Source organism: Piliocolobus tephrosceles, chromosome 21, assembly GCF_002776525.5.
Source record: "Piliocolobus tephrosceles isolate RC106 chromosome 21, ASM277652v3, whole genome shotgun sequence".
In the NCBI taxonomy this organism is placed as follows: domain Eukaryota; kingdom Metazoa; phylum Chordata; class Mammalia; order Primates; family Cercopithecidae; genus Piliocolobus; species Piliocolobus tephrosceles.
In genome coordinates this window covers 33,597,459-33,618,073 of record NC_045454.1, presented here as the reverse complement: position 1 = coordinate 33,618,073, position 20,615 = coordinate 33,597,459, and the positions used below count along the sequence as shown (strand labels likewise).

The 20,615-nt window shown below is 53.4% G+C and overlaps 1 protein-coding gene across 13 annotated transcripts in view; it reads left to right on the top strand.

Moving 5' to 3' along the window:
* Positions 1 to 20,615, top strand: part of GATAD2A (GATA zinc finger domain containing 2A) — a 132,035-nt gene that overhangs the window by 99,499 nt on the left and 11,921 nt on the right. For 11 of the 13 annotated variants that reach the window (XM_023229580.2, XM_023229575.2, XM_023229577.2 and 8 more), the window contains 5 exons: positions 15,835 to 15,967; positions 16,096 to 16,227; positions 17,751 to 17,840; positions 19,227 to 19,358; positions 19,524 to 19,691. In XM_023229580.2, coding sequence (XP_023085348.1) covers positions 15,835 to 15,967; positions 16,096 to 16,227; positions 17,751 to 17,840; positions 19,227 to 19,358; positions 19,524 to 19,691 — 655 coding nt within the window. The remainder of the gene's footprint in view (positions 1 to 15,834; positions 15,968 to 16,095; positions 16,228 to 17,750; positions 17,841 to 19,226; positions 19,359 to 19,523; positions 19,692 to 20,615) is intronic. The other 2 variants (XM_023229584.1, XM_023229583.2) reach the window with 1 other exon arrangement.

The following is a 20,615-nucleotide window of genomic DNA, read 5'->3' as shown; positions in this document are numbered from 1 at the left end:
ACAGTGCAGGCTCTCTGGGGATATTATCCTTTGGTGGTTCTGACAGAAAACCAGAGGCCACACTTTATATGGACATCGAGGTAATCACCAGTAAATGCTTGACCTTCTCTGTCCGAACTCCTCTCACACATCTGTAAGTTGAGCAGATTTGCAGATTAAGCAGACCTCTTCCTTCTTTTTAAATGACTTGCTTTCTGTTTTGCTGCTGCGGCTTCTGATATCTCCTCCCAGCATGTATTCCTGCTGTTGTCCTATTTGTCACTCACTGACAGGCTGCTCTTCCTGTAACTGATGCCCCAGCTGCTGTAGCGGGTTATTTGAATGTCCCATCCACAGGGACAAGACGGAGGGGGTGTCTGACCAGCACTCCGCTGTGCCCACTGAAACTGGGTTTAGCTTTGTTGCTTTTCAGTCTGCAGCCAGTTTCCCTGCCATGCTGCGAGCAGTTGCACTGAAACCAACCTGGAGGCTACGGGGCGGCTTCTGAGTGCTCCTTAGGCCGAGAGCCAGTCCTGTCCCTCATGGTCCCCTAACCTGGTGAAGGAGTGGAGCGAAGGGCAGTGGGCGCTGGGCCTTGGTGGTCTCTGTGCAGAACAAGTAGAAACAGAGGAGTGGATACCTGAGAACCTGCAGGGGCATGTGGGATCCCGGGTGGGACAGGCAGACATCACACCCGGGGGGTGGTGTTTTCCCAGTTAGCAGAATGTGCCCCTGGAGGAAAAGAAAAGGCTACCTGGTTAGAGCTTTCTGAGGTTTTTCTTCTCTCTCTCAAGATAAGCATGTGAATTATAATTTGTGAGCCTGAGGGGGCAGCTGGTGGTAGAAAAAAAGAACGTGGGTGTCTGACAGCTTGGATCGTCCATGTACTGAATCTCTGTGTGGCCTGGGACAGTCTGCCCCCACTTTGTGAATGCCTCTTGTCTCCTCTGTGAATTGAGGCTCCACCATAGTGTAAAGTCACAGGGCTGATGGGAAGAACCCTCAAGAGAGGAAGGCAGGGTAACGCCTGAAGCCAGGCTGAATCAGCTGTCTTTGGAAACGCTGAGTTCCCTGTGACTGAGGCTCCGGCGCATGCCACTGTTTTCCCTGGAGGGTGGGAGACGGGGGAGGGGACATCTGATGGGTGGAAAGATGGGAGACATACCGGATGTTGCCATGTGCCCCCTTTGCTTGGGACCCATGCCATAGGACTGCAGATTTTTAGAGCTTAAATCTTTAAAATTGTTGTGATGTCATCAAATTGAAAAGCTTTGGGGGTTCATGGGGCTGAGACTTGATGCCATGCAGAATTCCTCAAGGCAGGGCCCTGATAGCTTTCGTGCAAAGAGCATTCTAAAGAGAGCCATCAGTCCAGGCCTCCAGGAGACTTGGCGTATCTGCAGGCAGTATGGGAAGAATGGTCTGAGGGCACTCTCTAGGGGACTGCGACCCAGAAATCACGGCGCACTGGGCACAGGGGTCAGAGTCTGAAGGTACACGGTGGTAGGAGCAGAGGCCGGAAAGGTGGGCTGGGATAGATTGTTGGGTGCAGGAAGGGTGGAACATAGAGTTGGGACTGGGCCTTGGGTTCGGGACCCCCTTCTGGAGAAGGGAGAGTTGATACTCTGAGCCTGGGTGGAGCCCAGGATCTCTCAGGCACTCAGATGGGAGTCCCGAGGCGGCCCACTTGCTAGAGAAGGAAGGAGATTCCTAGTCCCGGAGACCAGCAGTCTAGGGGCAGTGGGGCACAAGATTCAGGATAGTGTCCTCACACTGAGGTCCTGGGTGACCTGGCCAGCCATGTTCCTGTGTTTGATGCATAGCCATAGGGCGACGCCTGCTTTCTGTGACTTAGGTAAACATAGAGGCTATACAGTTGCCACATAAGGCCATGAGAACCTTAAGGTGACCAAGTTTTGTTGGCTGATGATTAAATATCTGTGGGGTGAATCCTATTAAATTTTTAGTACTTCTCACTTTTCAAAATACAACTTTGGCAGCAAAAAGAAAGTTACATGGGCCATGATATATCAGCAGGACAGGACCCAGGATCCCAGCCTCTGCACTACTGTCGGGGCTGCCAGAGAAGGGAAATCCTTTTCCCGAAGCAGTGGCACCTCCCGTTTTCCATCTCTGGGCCCCAGACAGCGGTTGGTTTTGTGGGATATGTCTGTCGACACTTACTGTGTTAGAAAATTTGAAAATTTTGGCCAGGTGCAGTGACTCACACCTGTAATCCCAGCACTTTAGGAGGCCAAGGTGGGCAGATCACATGAGGCCAGGAGTTCGGGACCAGCCTGAGCAACAATGGCAAAACCCCATTGCTACAAAAAAAGTAGCTGGCTGTGGTGGCGCACTTCTGTAATCCCAGCTACTCGGGAAGCTGAGGCACAAGCATCACTTGAACCCAGGAGACAGAGGTTGCAGTGAGCTGAGATTACGCCAGATCGCGCCACTGCACTCCAGCCTGGGCGACAGAGCAAGACTCTGTCTCAGAATAAAGAAAAAAAATTTCAGCCTGGGCAACATAGCAAAACCGTCTCTACTAAAAATCCAAAAAAGTTACAGAGAGTGGTGGTGCACACTTGTAGTCCCAGCTATTCGGGAGGCTAAGGTGGGAGAATCACCTGGGCCTGGGAGGCAGAGGCTGCAGTCAGCTGAGATGGCGCCACTATACTCCAGGCTGAACAACCTGAGTTGAGACCCTGTCTCAAAAAAAAAAAAAAAAGAAAAAAACCTATTTATTAACTCATTTAAAGATGACTATAATAGACCTGTGACATATTAACATAAATAACTTTTTATTAAAAATCTATTTTGCAAATCTCGTTAACACTCAGCTTACTAAGAATAAGAAGACAGCTGCTAGGTTCCCATGGCTATGTCTGTGTCCATCCTCTTGCATTCGTTGTGAGGGTTTGAAACATGGTGAAGAAAATATAACTAGCACGGAGAAGAGGTTAGAGAGTGGAGGGGTGTTTCCATAGGCTTTTCGGATCGTTGTGCATTTCCTCCTGAATGAGAAACCAAAATCCAGAGTGGCGAGTCGCTACCGGTGAGTTGGCCCTTAGACTCTGAAACCTCATCATTGAGCTTTTTGTACGTGGTTACGTTAAAATCCATGGGACTCTTGCACTTTGAACAGAAAAACCTATTTTTAAAATTAACTTTTAATTTTAGAATAGTCTTAGATTCACAGAAAAGTTGCAAAGATCAGTCCTGCAAACCCCACCCTGGTCTCTACATTGTTAACAGACAACAGAACATGTGTCACAAGTGGTGAGCCAGGGTCCGTATATTATTTTAACCAAGTTCATACTTTATTCTGATTTCTTCAGTTTTTTCCAGTTGTCCTTTTTCCCTTAGGTTATATTTAGTCCTTGAGTCTCCTTAGATTCCTGGACTATGACAGTTTCTCGGACTTTCTTTGTTTTGGGTGACCTTGTCAGTTTTGAGGAGCAGAGGTCAAGTGTTCTGTAGAACGTCCCTGCATTGGGATTTGTCAGATGCTTTTCTCACAGGCAGGTGATTGATTTGGGGGAGGAAGACCACAGAGGGTGAAGTGCTCTTCTCGTCACTTTGTATCAAAGGTACTGCTGGACTTGACTGAACGATCATCTGGGTGAGGTGCCATTTGTCAGGTTTTCCTACTGTAAAGTTACTCTCCCCGCCCTCCCCCAGCTCCACCCTTTCCATACTGTCCTCTTTGGAAGGAAGTTACTATGTGTGGCCCACTCTTTTTTTTTTTTTTGAGATGGAGTCTCACTGTGTCACCTAGGCTGGAGTGCAATGGCATGATCTCAGCTCACTGCAACCTCTACCTCCCAGGTTCCAGTGGTTCTCCTGCCTCAGCCTTGTGAGTAGCTGGGACTACGGGAACTTTAGAGACAGGGTTGTTCACTAAGTTGGCTAGACTGTGGTCTCAAACTCCTGGCCTCCCGTGATCCACCCGCCTCAGCTCCCAAAGTGCTGGGATTCCAGGTGTGAGCCACCATGCCTGGCCACACAGCCCACTCTTGAGGGATGGGGACTCATGCTCACCTCTTCAAAGGTGAACTGTCTGCATAAATTATTTGGGACTCTTCTGCCTGACAGTATTATCTTTTCTTTCCCTGAATGACATTTTACTCACCTTTGAGTTTGTAATACCATTGAACGTTGGAAAATAGTAGTTTACTGAGTTATAGAGACATTTCAGATACACGTATCATCATTTAGTGTCACAAAATCAGATTTGTCAATGTCACCACCTATCCGTTGGGAAGTTGTTGAGCTCACGGCAGGTAGCAAATACAAGTTTTCCAAAGTTCTGAGTTTTGATTATTGGAAGCTCGTACTTTATCACTGGTACCAGATACCCTCGGGTGTTTTTCCTGAAGCACCAGGCTTTGCATGAACGCTCACGTGTGTGCTTCTCTTCATGGCACCATTCCACTGCAGTATGCAGCAGCAGGGCTTCATCCTGTTGTACTTTGTCATGGGATACCACAGAGGCGCTAGTCAGAGGTGAGGTTTAATCACATTTCATGACTTGCCCCCTGAGGTGAGTGGCATCCCCTTCTGCAGATGAAGAAACTTGGCCTCACTGAGGTTTGGTGAATGGGCCAGTCCCCCCAGTACCTGCAGAGGTGCACCCAGCCCCTCAGTGGTCCTCGTGGGTCACCAGCGGCCACTCTGCGCAGAGCAACTGGAGCAGGTCTGATTGGGGTGTAGGTGTACCTAGCTGGCTAGGAGGACGGGTGCAAGTGATGGTGATCTAGCCACTTGAGATGCAGATGTTTAAAAGAGGGGCAGGAGGTTTCCAGACACAGCGAGCACTTTCCATTCGTTGAGAAAGTTTGTGGTCGTTTCAGAAGCAGTGTGTGTTTCATCTTTGTGGCTTTCATGCACACAGGTGACTTCTCTCTCCCTGTGTATTGGTGAGGAAGCTGGCATCTCTCCCAGGAGATGCCTTTCAGTTCATTTGCTGTAGGGAGTCCTTCCTCCACCCTGCTTGAGGAGTTCTCACCATGTTTCCTCCCTGGAGGAAGGTGGGCCTGGCATGGGTGCAGGGACCAGCGTCAGGAGGGGTGCTGCGGTCAGTGGCCAGGGTTTCCCCTCCTCTTTGTCCTTTACTATCCCCACGCCAGGCCGTAGGGAGCCTGAATTCCTGAGCACCACAACCCCATCCCACCCCTTCCAGCCGGCCTTGGCCCACTTACAGTGTGAGTGTCCACCACCACTGAGTTTTGTTTCTTTTCTTTTTTAAAAGACAGGGTCTTGCTCTGGCTCCCAGGCTGGAATGCAGTGGTACAATCATAGCTCACTGTAGCCTCCGGCTCCTGGGCTCAAGTGATCCTCCTGCCTCAGCCTCTTGAGTAGCTGGGACTACAGGTGCGTGCCACCATGCCCAGCTTTTTTATTTTTCAGAGATAGGGTCTCACTGTGTTGCCCAGGCTGCTCTTGAATTCCAAGGCTCAGGTCATCCTCTCACTCAGCCTCCCAGAGCACTGGGATTGCAGGTATGAACCATCGCACCTGGCCATGTTTTGTTTCTGACCATCCCCTGACTCATCTTGTGATTTGGGTAAGTTATCATTTCTTGATAGAATCTGAGGGCCGCATCTGTGTCCTCACACTGCCCCCTCCTTCGCACCTCAGGGACTTAGCTTGTGGATGCTACTGGCTGTCCAGGATCCTTCAGCCATAAATAAGGGTTCACTATTCCAAAAATGACATAGTGGGGCTCAGTGGCTCACGCCTGTAGTTACAGCACTTTGGGAGGCTGAGGTGGAAGGATCACCTGATCCCAAAAGTTCAAGACCAAGCCTGGGCAATACGTAGTGGTTCCCATGTCTACCAATAAATAAACAGATTAATTTGCTTGGTGTGGGGGTTCATGCATATAGTCCCAGCAACTCAGGAGGCTGAGGTGGGAGGATCACTTGAGCCCAGGAGGTCGAGGCTATAGTGAGCCGTGATTGTACCACTGCACTCCAGCCTGGGTTATAGAGTGAGACCCTGTCTCAAAAAAAATAAAATATGACTGAGCGCGGTGGCTCATGCCTGTATCTCAGCACTTTGGGAGGCCGAGGTGGGCAGATCCCTTGAGCCCAGTAGTTTGAGACCAGCCTGGCCAACATGGTGAAACCCTGTCTCTACTAAAAATAGAAAAATTAGCCAGGTGTGGTGGCAGGCACCTGTAGTCCAGTTACTTGGGAGGCTGAGGCAGGAGAATCACTTGAACCCGGGAGGCAGAGTTTGCAGTGAGCCAAGATCACGTCACTGCACCCCAGCCTGGGCAATAGAGGGAGACACTTGTCTCAAAATAAAGGTATTTGATGACCTGAATTAGGAGCTGCCAGTTACATGGGGCCCATACTCTCCAACCCCACATCTGCTCTTTTGGGTTCCCCCAGGGTCCTGGCACAGTGAGGGGTCCACACAGGAGCTCAGGTGCCGTAGGAGCCCAGGTTGTCTGCACGTCCTGCTGTGTGACCTTAGGAAGTCATGTGGCCCTCCCTTAAGATTGTCCCCTGGACTGGGAACTGGGGGTGATGATGGAGCTGTGGAGAGGATTATGTGGAAGGGTGAATTTTGGTGGTTGGCCTAGGAGTGGCCATCATAAAGGCCCAGCAGGTGTTTGCTTGGTTTTCCAAACCTGAAAAGTTAGCCTTTCAGTTCTTCGATTGTAGTCATTTCCAGTGCATGTGTCTTCCTGTATTTCTAAGCAGAGCATGCTGAATTTGATGTGGTCTCCCTCGTGGTGTCAGCTGCTGGCAAGGTCGGGCTGCATTGGCCTCCGTGGGTGGGTAGAGGCTGCTGGCCCACATGAGCATGGTATTAGGGTCTCCTGGGCTTGTCTCTACCACCCTCAGCCAAGCCATTCTGCACGCCCCCAAGACTGGCCCCTGTCACAGTGAGATCCTCTGGGCCTCCCTGGCTGGGCCCTTTGACTTTAGGGGCTGTTGCATTCCTAAAAGGCGTTCTGGCAGCATGGCCTGGCCGCCTCCTGGCTGTGCTTGATGCTGGGGGCGAGCACTGCATGGGGCTCCTCTGCTCTGGCTGGGGACCTGGGACTGCTCCCTTCTGTACTGAGGAAAGGAGAGTGGGCAGGGATGGGCTCACAGGTCTTGGCCAGCCACACAGACTCTCTCTCTCTTTTTCCTGAGCTCTTTAGCCAGCGCTGTGGCAGGGCTCACCATAATGGAGTCCCAGAGCGGTCGTTGGACCTAAAGTCTCCAGGAAGAATGATGGCTGGGTTTCAAAAATCCCATCTTAGCCGCTCACCTCCACGACCTCTGTGGCAGAGAAGCAGAATGTGTTCTGTCTTCCTGGGCCCCACAAAGCAGGCTCCGGGCTTTTCTCTAACATCCCAGCCAAGAGGAGCTCAAGTTACGGGGCGGGAGGAGTGTGATGGATGCTAAGAAGGGAGTTGAGGGATCTGCAGAGGGGCTGCGGGTGGGGGTGGGGTGGCTTGGGAGGACACCAGACAACCCCCAGGAATTCTTCAGTTTTTTTTTTTTGTTTGTTTTATTTGTTTGTTTGTTTGTTTGAGACAGAGGAGTTTCTCTAGGAGGAGTTGCTAGGAGGAGTTTCGCTAGGTCACCAGATCGCCCAGCATGGAGTGCAGTGGTGTGATCTCAGCTCACTGCAAGCTCCGCCTCCCAGGTTCATGCCATTCTCCTGCCTCAGCCTCCTGAGTAGCTGGGACTGCAGGTGCCCGCCACCATACCCAGCTTTTTTTTTTTTTTTTGTATTTTTTGTATTTTTAGTAGAGACAGGGTTTCACCGTGTTAGCCAGGATGGTCTCGATCTCCTGACCTCATGATCCGCCCGTCTCGGCCTCCCAAAGTGCTGGGATTACAGGCGTGAGCCACCGCGCCTGGCCTAGTTCTTCAGTTTTGGGGCACTGCCTGTGTCTGGACAACAGAGCTCCCTTTCTATCAATTGAGTGAGTGAACACCACCCCTTGGGAAAGGAAGGAGAACTGTGTGGGGTCCCAGTGAGCAGCGCCCACCCCCAGGTTGCAGTGAATGCTGCCAGAATTGTATGTCAGCACACCCACTACACAGGGGCCTGCCACACAAGATATTGCCGGGACTGGCCTGGGCAACATAATGAGATTCCACCTGTACAAAAACTTTAAAAATGCAGCAAGCCACGATCATGCCACTGTGCGCCAGCCTAGGCAACAACAGAGTGAGAATCCCTGTCTCAATACCAAAAATTGAAAATGGAAAAAAGTTAGCCAGGTGTGGTGGTGCATGCCTATGGTCCCGGCAGCTTGGGAGGCTGAGGTGGGAGGATCACTGGAGCCCAGGATTTCCAGGCAACAGTGAACTATGGTTGCACCACTGCACTCCGGCCTGACAGAGTGAGACCCTGTCTCTAAAAAAAAAAGTTGCTCAGTGGTAGAACTAACTTGGGGAACTGATGATAACTGTCCTTTTTCTCTGTCATAGGATTTTTCTGGGAGTGTTTCTTGAAGGCAGGTAGAGAGACTGAATGAAGCATGAGGAATTGCTTTCTGGCTTGACTCACTTCACTCCAGGTGCGGCCTGAATCTGAGGTGCCTCCCGGCCTGCAGACTTTCTCCTTCTTTTCCATGGGACCCTCTTCACCCACTTTCATTGTTGGGCAGCTCTGGTCTCCCACCTGACCTTCCTAGAGCTGTTCTCATCTTGAGTCTGTAGCTGTCCAGGGGGCCTCTGTGTAGCTGCTGCTGGTCCCTCTGTCGGGGGGAGCTTTAAGGCTCCGCGGGTAGTTACTTGGGTAAACCCTTTCTTTCCCCCTTCTCTTTCCCTGCTTTGTCCCAGGGTAGCATATGAGGGAAGAATTGGAGTTACAGTGATATGGGTTAGCTCCCCAGGGGCCAGGCTGGGCCATAGGCTCCATTAGCTTAGTGGTTTAAAGCAGCGAGGTATTGACGTTTTTCAGTGTGTCGGTTCTGCTGGTTGGCTGGTCCCGCCCAGCTGGGCACTGCTGGTGGGGCTCTCTGGTCTTTGCAGTTGCACGTCAGCTGGGCTGGGTGTCCCCAGTGGTTTCTTCGCTCACATGTGATGGCCAAAACAGCTGGGACTGGCTGGACCAGTCTCTGCCTGTCTCCATCTCCCCCATGTAGCGGAGGCTAGCGTGGGCCTCTGACCCCATGGTGGTTTGGGGCAGTCAGACCTCAGCTCTCCTAGAGCAAGCATTCCGAGGGCTCAGGCAGAAGCTGCAAGGCTTCTGTGACTTCACCTCAAAAGGCTGCCACGTCACTTCCTCTGCATTCTGTAGTTTGGGAATTGAGCCATAAAACCAGCCCAGGTCCAGTACTACGGGGCCTGTGAATAGATGCAGCCAGAGCCTACGGCCTCCTCAGGACTACAGAGATGGGTCAGGGGGGTCTTGCAGAGTCTGGTCCGGTGTCCAGGGTTTGTCAGCCATAAGTATTAGGGCTCCTTTTTCATATCCACAAAAGCGCTTGGATTCAAAGAATAGAAGTTTGGCTTCCAGGGTCTGTTACTTTACAAAGACACATGAAGACACACAATTCAGAAATCCTTGTGAGTGGGTTTCCCTTTCCTCTAGCAGCACAACATCTGTGTGCATGAGGGAAGCAGCTGCCCACCGTGCAAGGGGGTCCATCAGTCTGCGGCGTGGCTCCTCCTGAACTCACAGCCCCCACCCTGGAACCTCCACCAAGGCAAGAGGAGGAGGTGGTCCCTCCCCAGCCTTGCCAGGCCCCCAGCAGACCCAGTCTGCCCTTGGGGAGTTTGTGAATGCTCAGGTGTCACATTTCAGGACTTGTTTACTGAGATTTTCTGCTCTGTACCGGGCTCCCACTCTCTCCTCAGAAAGCGGTCAGGTCAGGCACATGTTTCAAGTTTACTCGTTGCTGTCGCTCCCATCTGGGAGCTGCAAGGCCGAGGCAAGGTGGCCTGTTTGCTGCCCTTATCTTCCCAGTGTTGGGGACCCCAGGAAGTACTTTCCTCTAAGGCCCTACAATCTGAAAGAAAATCACTCCTGCGCGCTCCTAGCCCCTTCAAGGTTGCATCCTGTCAGAGCATCCATCAGGCTTTGGGAGTCCGTGGTGCTGCTGCCATCTGGGTTTTTGGGGCTGCTGCATGTGGGCAGCTGGCTCTGAAGAGGCAGCATGTGATCTGACAGCAGGATGCTTCCACCCCACCAAATGACAGCCCTGGGGGCAGCTCCCGGCAAACGACTCCATTTCTTTCTCCGAGTTGGGAATGGGACCTGATGCAGGGGACCCAGGCTGTTGGGACAGACCTCTCTGTCCATCCTAGGGGCATGCGGGGTGGCTATGAGTGCTGTCAGGAAGGTCACTGTTCCCGAGGCCTGAGCTGAGCATTTTCAGATCAGCAGGGCTGCCTGATCCCCCTGCACCCAGCCAGCTGTCTAAGGTGCCCGAGCCTCCTCAGCACTGAAGTCTCACCTCACCAGGCAGCCCTGAGAGTCTGCGGGACAGGGATTCCTCTGCCCTGTCATGCAGGAGCCATGGAGAGGGAAGTGTCACTTGCAAGAGGCAGAACCAAGTGAGACCCAGGTGTCTTCTGACTCACTGGGTGAGGGCTCTCTCCACAGCCTGACTTGCCTGCTGCTGTTTGAAGTCCAAAGCTGGGCAGGGGTGGCCAGTGAGCTCCAGGCCACAGCTTGCTAAAGGAGCTACTCCACAGGGAGTGTGCGGTGCGGGTTCAGGGCTCAGCACCCTCACACGATGGGCTCAGCCAGCCTCTTCCCCCCATCCCCAGCCATCATGGACTTAGGAGGAGATTCCTGGCTCTGAGGACATGGGGGCTTGCCCCCTTCTCTGGGGCTATGGTATCACCCCAGGGCTGAATACCCCCTTGCCCTTTGTTCATCTGGTCACCCTGGGGACACCCTGTCCCTTGTTGGGAGCTGAGGCTGTGCCACAGAGTGAGGCCATAGGTCCCTGGGTGCCGTGCCGGTGCCACACCCACCTGAAGGAGGTCATGACGGCCCCCAGCTCAGGGTACAGGAACCTGCTTGTCAGACAGGTGCTGACATGTCACCCTGCAAGGCAGGGGGAGGGAGGGCTCATCTTCACAGGGGTGGGGTGGGGTGGGGTGCGGTGCAGGGAACCAAAGGCACTTAGACAGGCTTGCTGGGCCGAGGGTGGGTGGGCCAGTCACTGGGCTGTTGGGGGGCTAAGGAACAGAAACCCCCCAGCCAGCCCCTCTTAGGAAGCTGGGGGTTTCTGCTTAGACCTGCACTCCCCCAAGTGGAACCCCAAGTTCTGCTATGACCTTCACCTTTGGGACAGGGCCGGGCAGGCTTCCTGAGGCATGTTGAAGAGGGATGTTCTGCAGACAGAACACTGCCGTGCCGGGCCATGTCTGTGGGCCAGGCCCCAGGAGGGCGGGGGATGTTAACAGCTTGGTTCATGTCGGGTAGGGCCTGGTGAGCCCAAGATGAGTGTTTGCACAAGGGACAAGTGGGCTGGCAGGACTGGTGTTGGCTCTAGCAGAGCCCTCATGCCACCTTTACACACAGCCAGCAGCCCACTCTGCTAGGCCTGAAAGAGGTGAGGAAGGAAAGGGTTGCTGGGCCCTGCCTGTCTCCCCGAGCCAGCCTGGAGGAGGATTTCTTATCCCAAGGCCTCATTGGGCCGCAGGTCATGGTCATCCCCAACTTCCCTAGTGTGTGGCAAGACTTGGGGGATCTTGCTGAAATACAGACTTTGATCAAGTAGGTCTGGGGCAAGGAGGACATGCTGCATTTATACAAGTTCCGGACAAGCTGCCCTGCTGCTATGGCTGTGACAGCAGTGGTCAGACATTCACGGGGCCAGCCCCAAGCCCACCTACAGCCTCGCCCCCACCTGCCCCTTCCCTTTTGTGTCTGACCTGACTGAACCCTAAGGACAGAGCCTCCTTTTATCCAGGGGTTCCTCCCCACTGCCTGCTGCAGCACCTACTTTTTAAATGAGCTCTCAGCAGATGTGAGTGAGGAATGAATGAATGAATGAGGGAGAGAGGGATGAAGTGTGCCTTCCCTGCATACCAGGCAGGCCCATTCAGAGAACCACAAAGGTCCCAGCCTCCAGGGACGGCTCCTTCCCGGCACTGGCTGAGGGAACACTAAATATTAACCACGTACTCGCCGCTGGTTGCTGAGCGGCTGAAAGCCATAACCTTGTGCTGTGGAAGTGGGATCGTGTCTCAGTTTAAGTTTATAATCCCGGCCTCTCCTCCAGGAAGTTCTGTGGAAGTTCCTGGCAGGTAACAGAATTTCTGTGCTTGTGAGGTCAGGGCTGGTGCCAGCGGGTGGGGGAGTGGGGGTGGTGCGTGGCAGGGAGCGGGTGAGACCATTTACGCTGATAACAGCCTGGCCTGCTTCCAGGGATTTTTGTAGGTCACATAAAATCTCTTGATCAGTGTGTTTTACATTAAGGCTTCTCAAGATGGGCAGGACGGGCTTATGGGATTTGTCCTGAAATACCACATCACTTCCAAATAAATTTGGTACCTGGGACGGCCGCTGTGGAGTGAATGGCAGACGCTGTCCCTGGGCCACGATGCCATCCCTCTCAGCATGCTGGGCTAGGTTTCCACTGCTTTTATTTACTTCAGACAGTTTTCATAATTAAATTTTTCCCTGAAATAATGCTACCATCATTTTGAGCCACATGCTTTTTTTCCTGAATTTTATTTTAAAAAGTCCTGAGACTCTTAAAGCCCCTCTCCTTTAAAAAGTGAGCTTAACAAAGTTTTTCATTTTAGAAACTTAGAGGGGCCTGTGTGCGGTATGTGTAGAGGTGACTGGAGCCTGTGGTGCAGCAACGGTCCCCTGTGGGCCGGCGCCACACAGGAAGTGCCTGCAGCTCCACAGCCCTGGGGTGAGCCTGGCGCCTCCATTTTCTGACAGCACCTGAACCCTTACCTCCCTTCTCAAAATGAAGGCTGCGTGTCACAAACCGGTTGGAACTGGCCGTTGCCATGGTTTTCACGTTGGAAGGCACAGTTAAAGGGTCATGTGACCAAGGAGGGAAATGCCTTTGTCACATGACTTTTTGGTGGCCTGATTAGCATACAGGAAGTTCACTCCCTGCTGGCTGCTGGGATGCTGAGTGATCATTGATGGGTGGTGACATCATCTCTTGGATGAGTTATTGATTAGTCGCAAGCCAAGATGGGGCCAGGAAGCACCGTGGTCAGAGCAGCCCACTCAGGCAGCTTCAGCTACTAGGTGGTCTGGACCCTTCCCTCAGGCAGATTTGAATTTTATTAGACATCTCACCTCTGGAAGAACCTCACGCCCTCAATAAGATGATAAGAAGTGTTAAGTCCCTTAGAGCTTGGCTGTCATTTCATTTCAGCTTGTGCTGGCCCAGCAAGTGTGTCTGTAACTTTATACGGGATGCTGCCTTGGGCCCCCGCTACCCTGTTCACTTTGGAGCTCACTTGGGTAGAGGCCAGCCGCTGCAGCTCTGTGCTGGAGCCTTGGGACCACCTGCCTCTGAGGTGCTCAGTGTGTGTACACGTCCAGGGAGCCTGGAATTAGAGCCCTGAGGTCACCTTGAAAGTCGATCTTGGGCGGCATGGGGCCGGCAGCAAGGAGAGACACGCTGGCGGTGTGCTAAGACCTGAGTGAGGCGTCCTGGGTTACTTTAGAAACAAACTGCCCAGTTCTGGGCTTCAGAATGTGGGCTGATAACCCCTTGCCTGGGGGATTGAATACTTTGAAATCATACCTTTCTGTCCATGCCCAGGTCTCTGGTGAGAACCTGGTTGATCAGGGCTAGGACCAGCGTTCAGGTACAGCTGCCACGTAGCTCTGGTGGGTGGAATTAGGAGGGACAAGAGGAGAGCAAGTAAAGCGGTTCCTGAGTCCAGCATCTGGTGAGTCCAGGGTAGCCTTGGTGAAGCCTTAGCCTCTGGTGCTCTGTGTCCACCATTCCCTGAGGACGCAGCTCCTGGACTTGGAGGGGACCTCAGAGGTCCCAATGGCTGCTAGAGCAGAGCCAGGTTCTTCATCCTAGCGACGCTCCTCAACCCTGCCGGGGTCTGATTATGAACTGGACCCAGGCAGAGCGAGAGCCTGGACAACTTTGAGCTGCAGCTCCCAGTTAACTTTGTCCGAGTTTGTTCCCTGGGTCACAGTGCCACCTAGAGGATGCGTTCTGTCCTTGGCTGGTTTTCCTGCTGACAAAAAAATGGACCTGATTCACTTGGATGAAAGTACAATGAGGCTGAGGTGGGCGGATCACCTGAGGTCAGGAGTTCAAGACCACCCTGGCCAACATGGTGAACCCCTGTCTCTACAAAAAAAAAAAAAAAAAAAAGCCGGGCGTGATGGTGCATGCCTGTAATCCCAGCTACTCAGGTGACTGAGGCAGGAGAATCGCCTGAACCAGGGAGGTGGAGGTTGTAGTGAGCCGAGATTGCACCACGGCACTCCAGCCCGGGCGACAGAGCGCGACAGCATATCTCAAAAAAAAAAAAAAAAAAAAAAGTACAATGAACCCAGATCTTCAGGGACAGTTTGCCTTGTGTCGTCAGCAAATGGAGCTGCTTGGTTGGGGACAAGTGCTGTCTGTGGGACTTGCGTTGGGTCAGCAACACTATAGCAGGTATTTGGCCCTGCACCTTCAGTAGTGTCAGCTGTACACATACATCCTAGAGGATTGTTCATAGGAAGGGGAAAATCAGACTGATGTGTTCCTGCCTGGGTCAAATGACGTGGGTGCCACGCGCACTTATCTTGGAGCCTGGCCCGCAGTTAGCACAGAATGAATATTTACTGTTTCCCGATTCTGATGAATAACAGCAGCTCATCAGCCACACTCTTAGATGTTTGTGACCGTATTTTGACAAAATAACAAGAAAGGAAAGCCTGCAAGTACTTCCGTGATTGTCCCCTGGTGCTTCTCAGCTGGTAGTGAGATGCTGTGGGCCGACAGTGAGAAGGGAGGAACAGGCTTCAGGTCAAGTTCACAGGTAGAAGTGAGTTCCCCAGACCATGGCAAATTCATTAGAAAGAAAAAGGTGTGAGGGCTGGAATCATGATGAACTGTCTCATGATGCAATTTTGAGCTGGAACTTATGGAGTGGGCAGCAGGTTGACAGGCAGAATGACGTTGGCATCCACGTGGAGCTGGAGGCAGCCAGCCAGAAACCAGTCCATGAGTAGATCAGGCCGGTGGAGAGTCTCTGGTCTTTGAGAGAACTTGTGTCCTAGTCAGTTTCAAAACAGATAGTTGCTGCTGCCACGTGGGGCCCAAGAAGGACCATCTAGCACTTGGTGCCACCTTGTGAGCAGGCTGGCAGCCTGTGGATACACCCCTTGGTCTGCTGGGGACAGGTTGGCTGCCAGGTGTGAGGGCTGTTGGCCTTCCTGGGTGGAGAGAGAAGAAAGTGGTTCACACAGGGAGCTGGGCTCCTCTTTAAGGGGTTTCCACCATGGCCAGGGGCTGCCGCTGGTGGCGAGGCACACACATGCCATCAGACCCAGCATGCTCAAGCCCCCACAATGGCTAACACTGAGCAGGACCCCAGGATCCAGAGCCGAGTGTTTACACAATCCGAGGCACACGGTAGAGGGAGCGGCCATGTTTTCCAAAGTCACCATGTCACGTTCAGGGGCATATACACCCTCAGCCCTGGCAACATGGCGGCAGGCACTAACAAGTCCCTACCATCAAGGTGCCCACCTGGGCACTGGGCTTGGGTGCCCTATGACATGTGGGTGAGAAGAAGGAGGCAACCCGGGTGCCGTGGGGTGGGGCTGGGGATGTGGAAGATGCAGGGCAGACAGAGAGCAGCCAGGGAGGTCTCACCTCCCTGCCATGTGTCCAGAGGGGTGGGCACAGCTGTCAAGGGCACTCTGGTTACTACTGTCTCCACCCCACAGTGACATGAAATCCGAGAGGAGACCTCCCTCACCCGACGTGATTGTGCTGTCCGACAACGAGCAGCCCTCGAGCCCGAGAGTGAATGGGCTGACCACGGTGGCCTTGAAGGAGACTAGCACCGAGGCCCTCATGGTGAGCCATACCGGAGCCCCACTGTGCCCTTCCCACTCATGATGCCCTTGGGTGGAGCTAGTGACGGCAGGGCCTCTGCTTCCCACCAAGGACGCTCCCCCTCAACCCTGTTCCTCTCGCCCCTGCAGAAAAGCAGTCCTGAAGAACGAGAAAGGATGATCAAACAGCTGAAAGAAGAGTTGAGGTTAGAAGAAGCAAAACTCGTTTTGTTGAAAAAGTTGCGGCAGAGTCAGATACAAAAGGAAGCCACCGCCCAGAAGGTGCGTGCCTGTCTCCCCTCCTCGCTGGGCCAGCAGGAGCCTCTGGCCTTGCCTTGATCCCGTCATCAATGTCAGGGGCCAGAAAGGTGAAAGGGCTTCCTTGAGGAGGGAGTATAGGGCAAGGTCCCGCTCCCCCATTTGTGGACTCCAGTGTGCATTTTGGATTTAGCTTAGGAGATGTTAAAGTGAATTTCAGTCTAGAGTAATCTGGATCTGAGGGTCTAAAGCTCACTTTTTTTTTTGAGATAGAATCTTGCTCTTTCGCCAGGCTGGAGTGTGGTGATGCAAATCCTTGGCTTACTGCAACCTCCGTCTCCTGGGTTCAGGTGATTGGCCTGCCTCAGCCTCCTGAGTAGCTGGGACTACAGGCGCGTGCCACCACAGCCAGCTAATTTTTGTATTTTAGTGGAGACAGGGTTTCACCATGTTGGCCAGGATGGTCTTGATCTCTCGACCTTGTGGTCCGCCCACATGGGCCTCCCAAAATGCTGGGATTACAGGCATGAGCAACTGCGCCCGCCCTAAAGCTCACTTGGACAACAGGTGTCAGGGAAGTGGAGCACAGATGTCTGGTGCCTCTGGAAGCATGTTTCTGGGTGAAGGGCTCGGTGCAGAAAGGCCGCCTGCACTGTGGTTGCAGGGGATGCCCCAGTCTCTACTGCCCTCCCTCCTACTGCGTGCATCTCAGTCCCCTCCCAGCTGGACGTGTGCTGAGCTGCCATGGATCTCAGCCCCAACTCTCGGGAGGGTCCTGCTTCTGTTCCTTCTTCCCTGGAGCCTAAAGCTCACTGTTGCACTGCTTCTAGATGCAGGTGAATGGGCAGCGAGGTTAAGTTTATTTTGTTGGGCTTTTTGAGTACTCTATTCAGCGAAACTCCTACCTTCCGAGTACTTTAGTAATTGCCTCATTGAACCAGAAAGTAAGTGTGTCCTGGGCAGCAGGAGCTGAAGGAAGGACAGGACTCTCCCTGCTCTGGCGTGGGGGTTTGTTTTTTGAAACCCTGCCCCCCCCACCTCACACCTGCCCAATTAGCAGGTGTGTTGGAAAGAGTCTGCCTGTTTCTTTTTTCTTTTTCTTTGTCACTTGCGGAAAACTCATTGAGGGACACCAAGTCTGTCACTGACCCTTCTCTATTTGGAACATGCAGCTTTAAAAAGTGCCCAGAGTCACTGTTTTCTCACTGAGATTGATATCTCCCTGCCTGGGCCATGGGTCCTTTGCCTCAGCGCACTGCCACTATCAGCCATTCTGTCCCCTGGAGGGCACAAGTGGGTGCCAGGACACTGAGTGGGTGTCAGGGAGTGGCCAAGAAGTGATGCTGAGAGTAGTGGGTGGGGCTGCTGGAAAATCTCTTCTAGGCCCATGTAGAAATTGTCACCTCTTGCCGCAGACAGGGTCACTTTCAGCCTTCAAGCAGAACCTCTGAGAAGACAGGACTCTGTGGCAGCATTAAATCTTGGCGCCTCCGTGTGGGGAGAGGGCCACGTGGCCCCTCACCTCCTGGTGTCCTGCTCTCTTGCAGCCCACAGGTTCTGTCGGGAGCACCGTGACCACCCCTCCCCCGCTTGTTCGGGGCACCCAGAACATTCCTGCTGGCAAGCCATCGCTCCAGGTCAGTGTCCCCGCTGTGTCTCAGTGGGTGCCCTGCTGGCACTGCTGCTCTCAAGAATAGGCTCCTCGGGCTCCCAAACAGCCGTGGTCCAGGTTCTGCAAGAGGTTGCCCTTTCCTTCAGAGTAGGCTGGAGTGAGGCCCTCCAGTCCACAGCCCAGGGGAAAAAGCATACACGCACTCTCCAAGCCCCACGGCCCAAAGTAGGCCGCTGTTGATGTCACAGACAGAAATCATGGCCAACACTGGAAGGGGGGCCTTCCAGTGAGTGCCTCTAGCAGGTCTGATCTCCCTTCATGTTGACTCTTCCGGCCAAGAGAGCCTCCTTCCAGGGCCTCCAGGTGAGGGGCAGAGTCTTTCTCCCAGCCATATGGCTGAGGTCGGAAGAGGCCCTCCTGCCCCTCCCTCTCAAACAGGCCTGAGCCCCCAACTTGCTCTAGGGGGTGACCATGCCCATCCTGCCATGGACCGGCCAGTGTCACGTGAAAATGAACTGCCATGTTGGTGGGACTCACTCAGAAGTGAGCCCAGGTTCGCACAGCTGTGGTTGGAGTCCTATTCCTTGTTCCAGTGTTTAGAATCAGTAGTCATCTTTACTAATTTTGTGTTACACATTCGCTTTGTTAGTTTGTTTGAGACAGGGTCGTGCTCTGTAACCCAGGCTGGAGTGCAATGGCACAACCTCAGCTCACTGTTGCCTCTGCCTCCTAGACTTAAGCCATCCTCCTGCCTCAGCCTCCCAAGTAGCCAAGATTACAGGCGCACACCACCATGCCTGGGTAATTTTTCTGTTTTTTGTAGAGATGGGGTTTCACTGTTACTCAGGCTGTTCTCAAATCTCTGGGCTCAAGAGATCCACCCGCCTTGGCCTCCCGATGTGTTGAAATTACAGGCGTGAGCCACCACCCCCAGCCAGCTAGCTAAATCTTTTTTTTTTTTTTGGTTCCGAGATGGAGTCTTGCTCTGTCACCCAGGTTGGAGTGCAGTGGTGCAATCTCGGGTCACTGCAACCTGCAACCTCCGCCTCCCAGGTTCAAGCAGTTCTCCTGCCTCAGCCTCCTGAGTAGCTGGGACTACAGGCATGTGCCACCATGCCCAGCTAATTTTTGTATTTTTAGTAGAGATGGAGTTTCACCATGTTGGCCAGGCTGGTCTCAAACTCCTGACCTCGTGATCTGCCTACCTCGGCCTCACAGAGTGCTGGGATTACAGGCATGAGCCACTGCACCCATCCATAATTTTATTTTTTAACTTCTCTGCTACTTAAAAAGAAAAAAACCAAATCAAAAAAACTGGTATGTACTTTCATAAAAGCAGTAAAACTGCTTGCTTTAAAAAAAAAAGGACGGGAGGGGTCCATGTAAATCTGGGTCTTGGTGTCGTTGGCAGACCTCTTCAGCTCGGATGCCCGGCAGCGTCATACCCCCGCCCCTGGTCCGAGGTGGGCAGCAGGCGTCCTCGAAGCTGGGGCCACAGGCGAGCTCACAGGTCGTCATGCCCCCACTCGTCAGGGGGGCCCAGGTAAGCAGGGCTGTGCACACTGGGGAGACCTGGCAGCCTCAGCAGTTGTCTGCCTTGAAAGTAGGGCCCTTCCCAGTCCTTGGGGCCAAGGTGCCTGTGCCTTTCGGCCCCCCTCCATTGTTGATCTCAGTCATATTTCTTGTTCTTCCCACCCTACCCCAACAGCAAATCCACAGCATTAGGCAACATTCCAGCACAGGGCCACCGCCCCTCCTCCTGGCCCCCCGGGCGTCGGTGCCCAGTGTGCAGATTCAGGGACAGAGGATCATCCAGCAGGGCCTCATCCGCGTCGCCAATGTTCCCAACACCAGCCTGCTCGTCAACATCCCACAGGTGAGGGCTGTGCCGCACCGGGTGAGGGAGAGTGTGTGTTCCACCTGTGACTGCTCCCCTTGGACCCAGGTTCTGGGGCACAGTAGTGTCTCCCCGGGCTGTGTGGCATGACCTGCCTTGCTCCCTCAGAGCCAGGCAGGGGCTTGGCCTTGAGCTCCTGGGGGCCATACGGCTGTGTGGGTCACGGGCAGACTTGCTGTCCAGCACAGGGGGCAGCTGCCGAGAGGGGCAGTGCGCCGACCTGAGCTGAAGGTGGGGTCTGCTCACCAGACCCATGGCCGAGGAAACACCACGTGGCACACAGCAGGTTTAGGGGGATAGTCGAAGCCCAGGAGAGGCCAGTGATGGGCCCGGAGATGCCTTGGGGTGCACTGGAGCCCATGCCGCCCTCCCAGCAGTGGCTTCTTTCGATCTCCTCCTCAGCAAATGTTCTCGTGTCACCAGGCGCGCCTATTCTTAGCCACATGTCCCTTCACCTCTGTACAGAGCCTCTAAGATGGGGAGGGTCTGTCTCCACCCTCTGGAAGTAGGATGGGAAGAGCAGGACCAAGGGGCAAGGCAGGCTGGAAACAAGCGCCTTGGCTGACAGATAAAATTACCGGGTCCGCAGGGGCTTTTGCTGGTGGGCGTGTTTGCTCTTTCTTCCTTCTTTGGCACGGTTTGTTCTTGCTTGCCTGCCCTCAGACAAGAGCAAGACTCTGAGCAGTGTCCCTGCCTGCTTTTGAAGGTCAGGTTCAAGTGTAGAGAAGATGGCTAGTCCTGGACTGACCCAGGCGGGTAGTTTCATACACCTGTGAACTTTTTTTTTTTTAGAGACAGAGTCTTGCTCTGTTGCCCAGGCCGGATGTAGTACAGTGGTGTGATCAAATATCTTTGTTTTGAGACAAGAGTCTTCCTCTGTTGCTCAGGCTGAAGTGCAGTGGT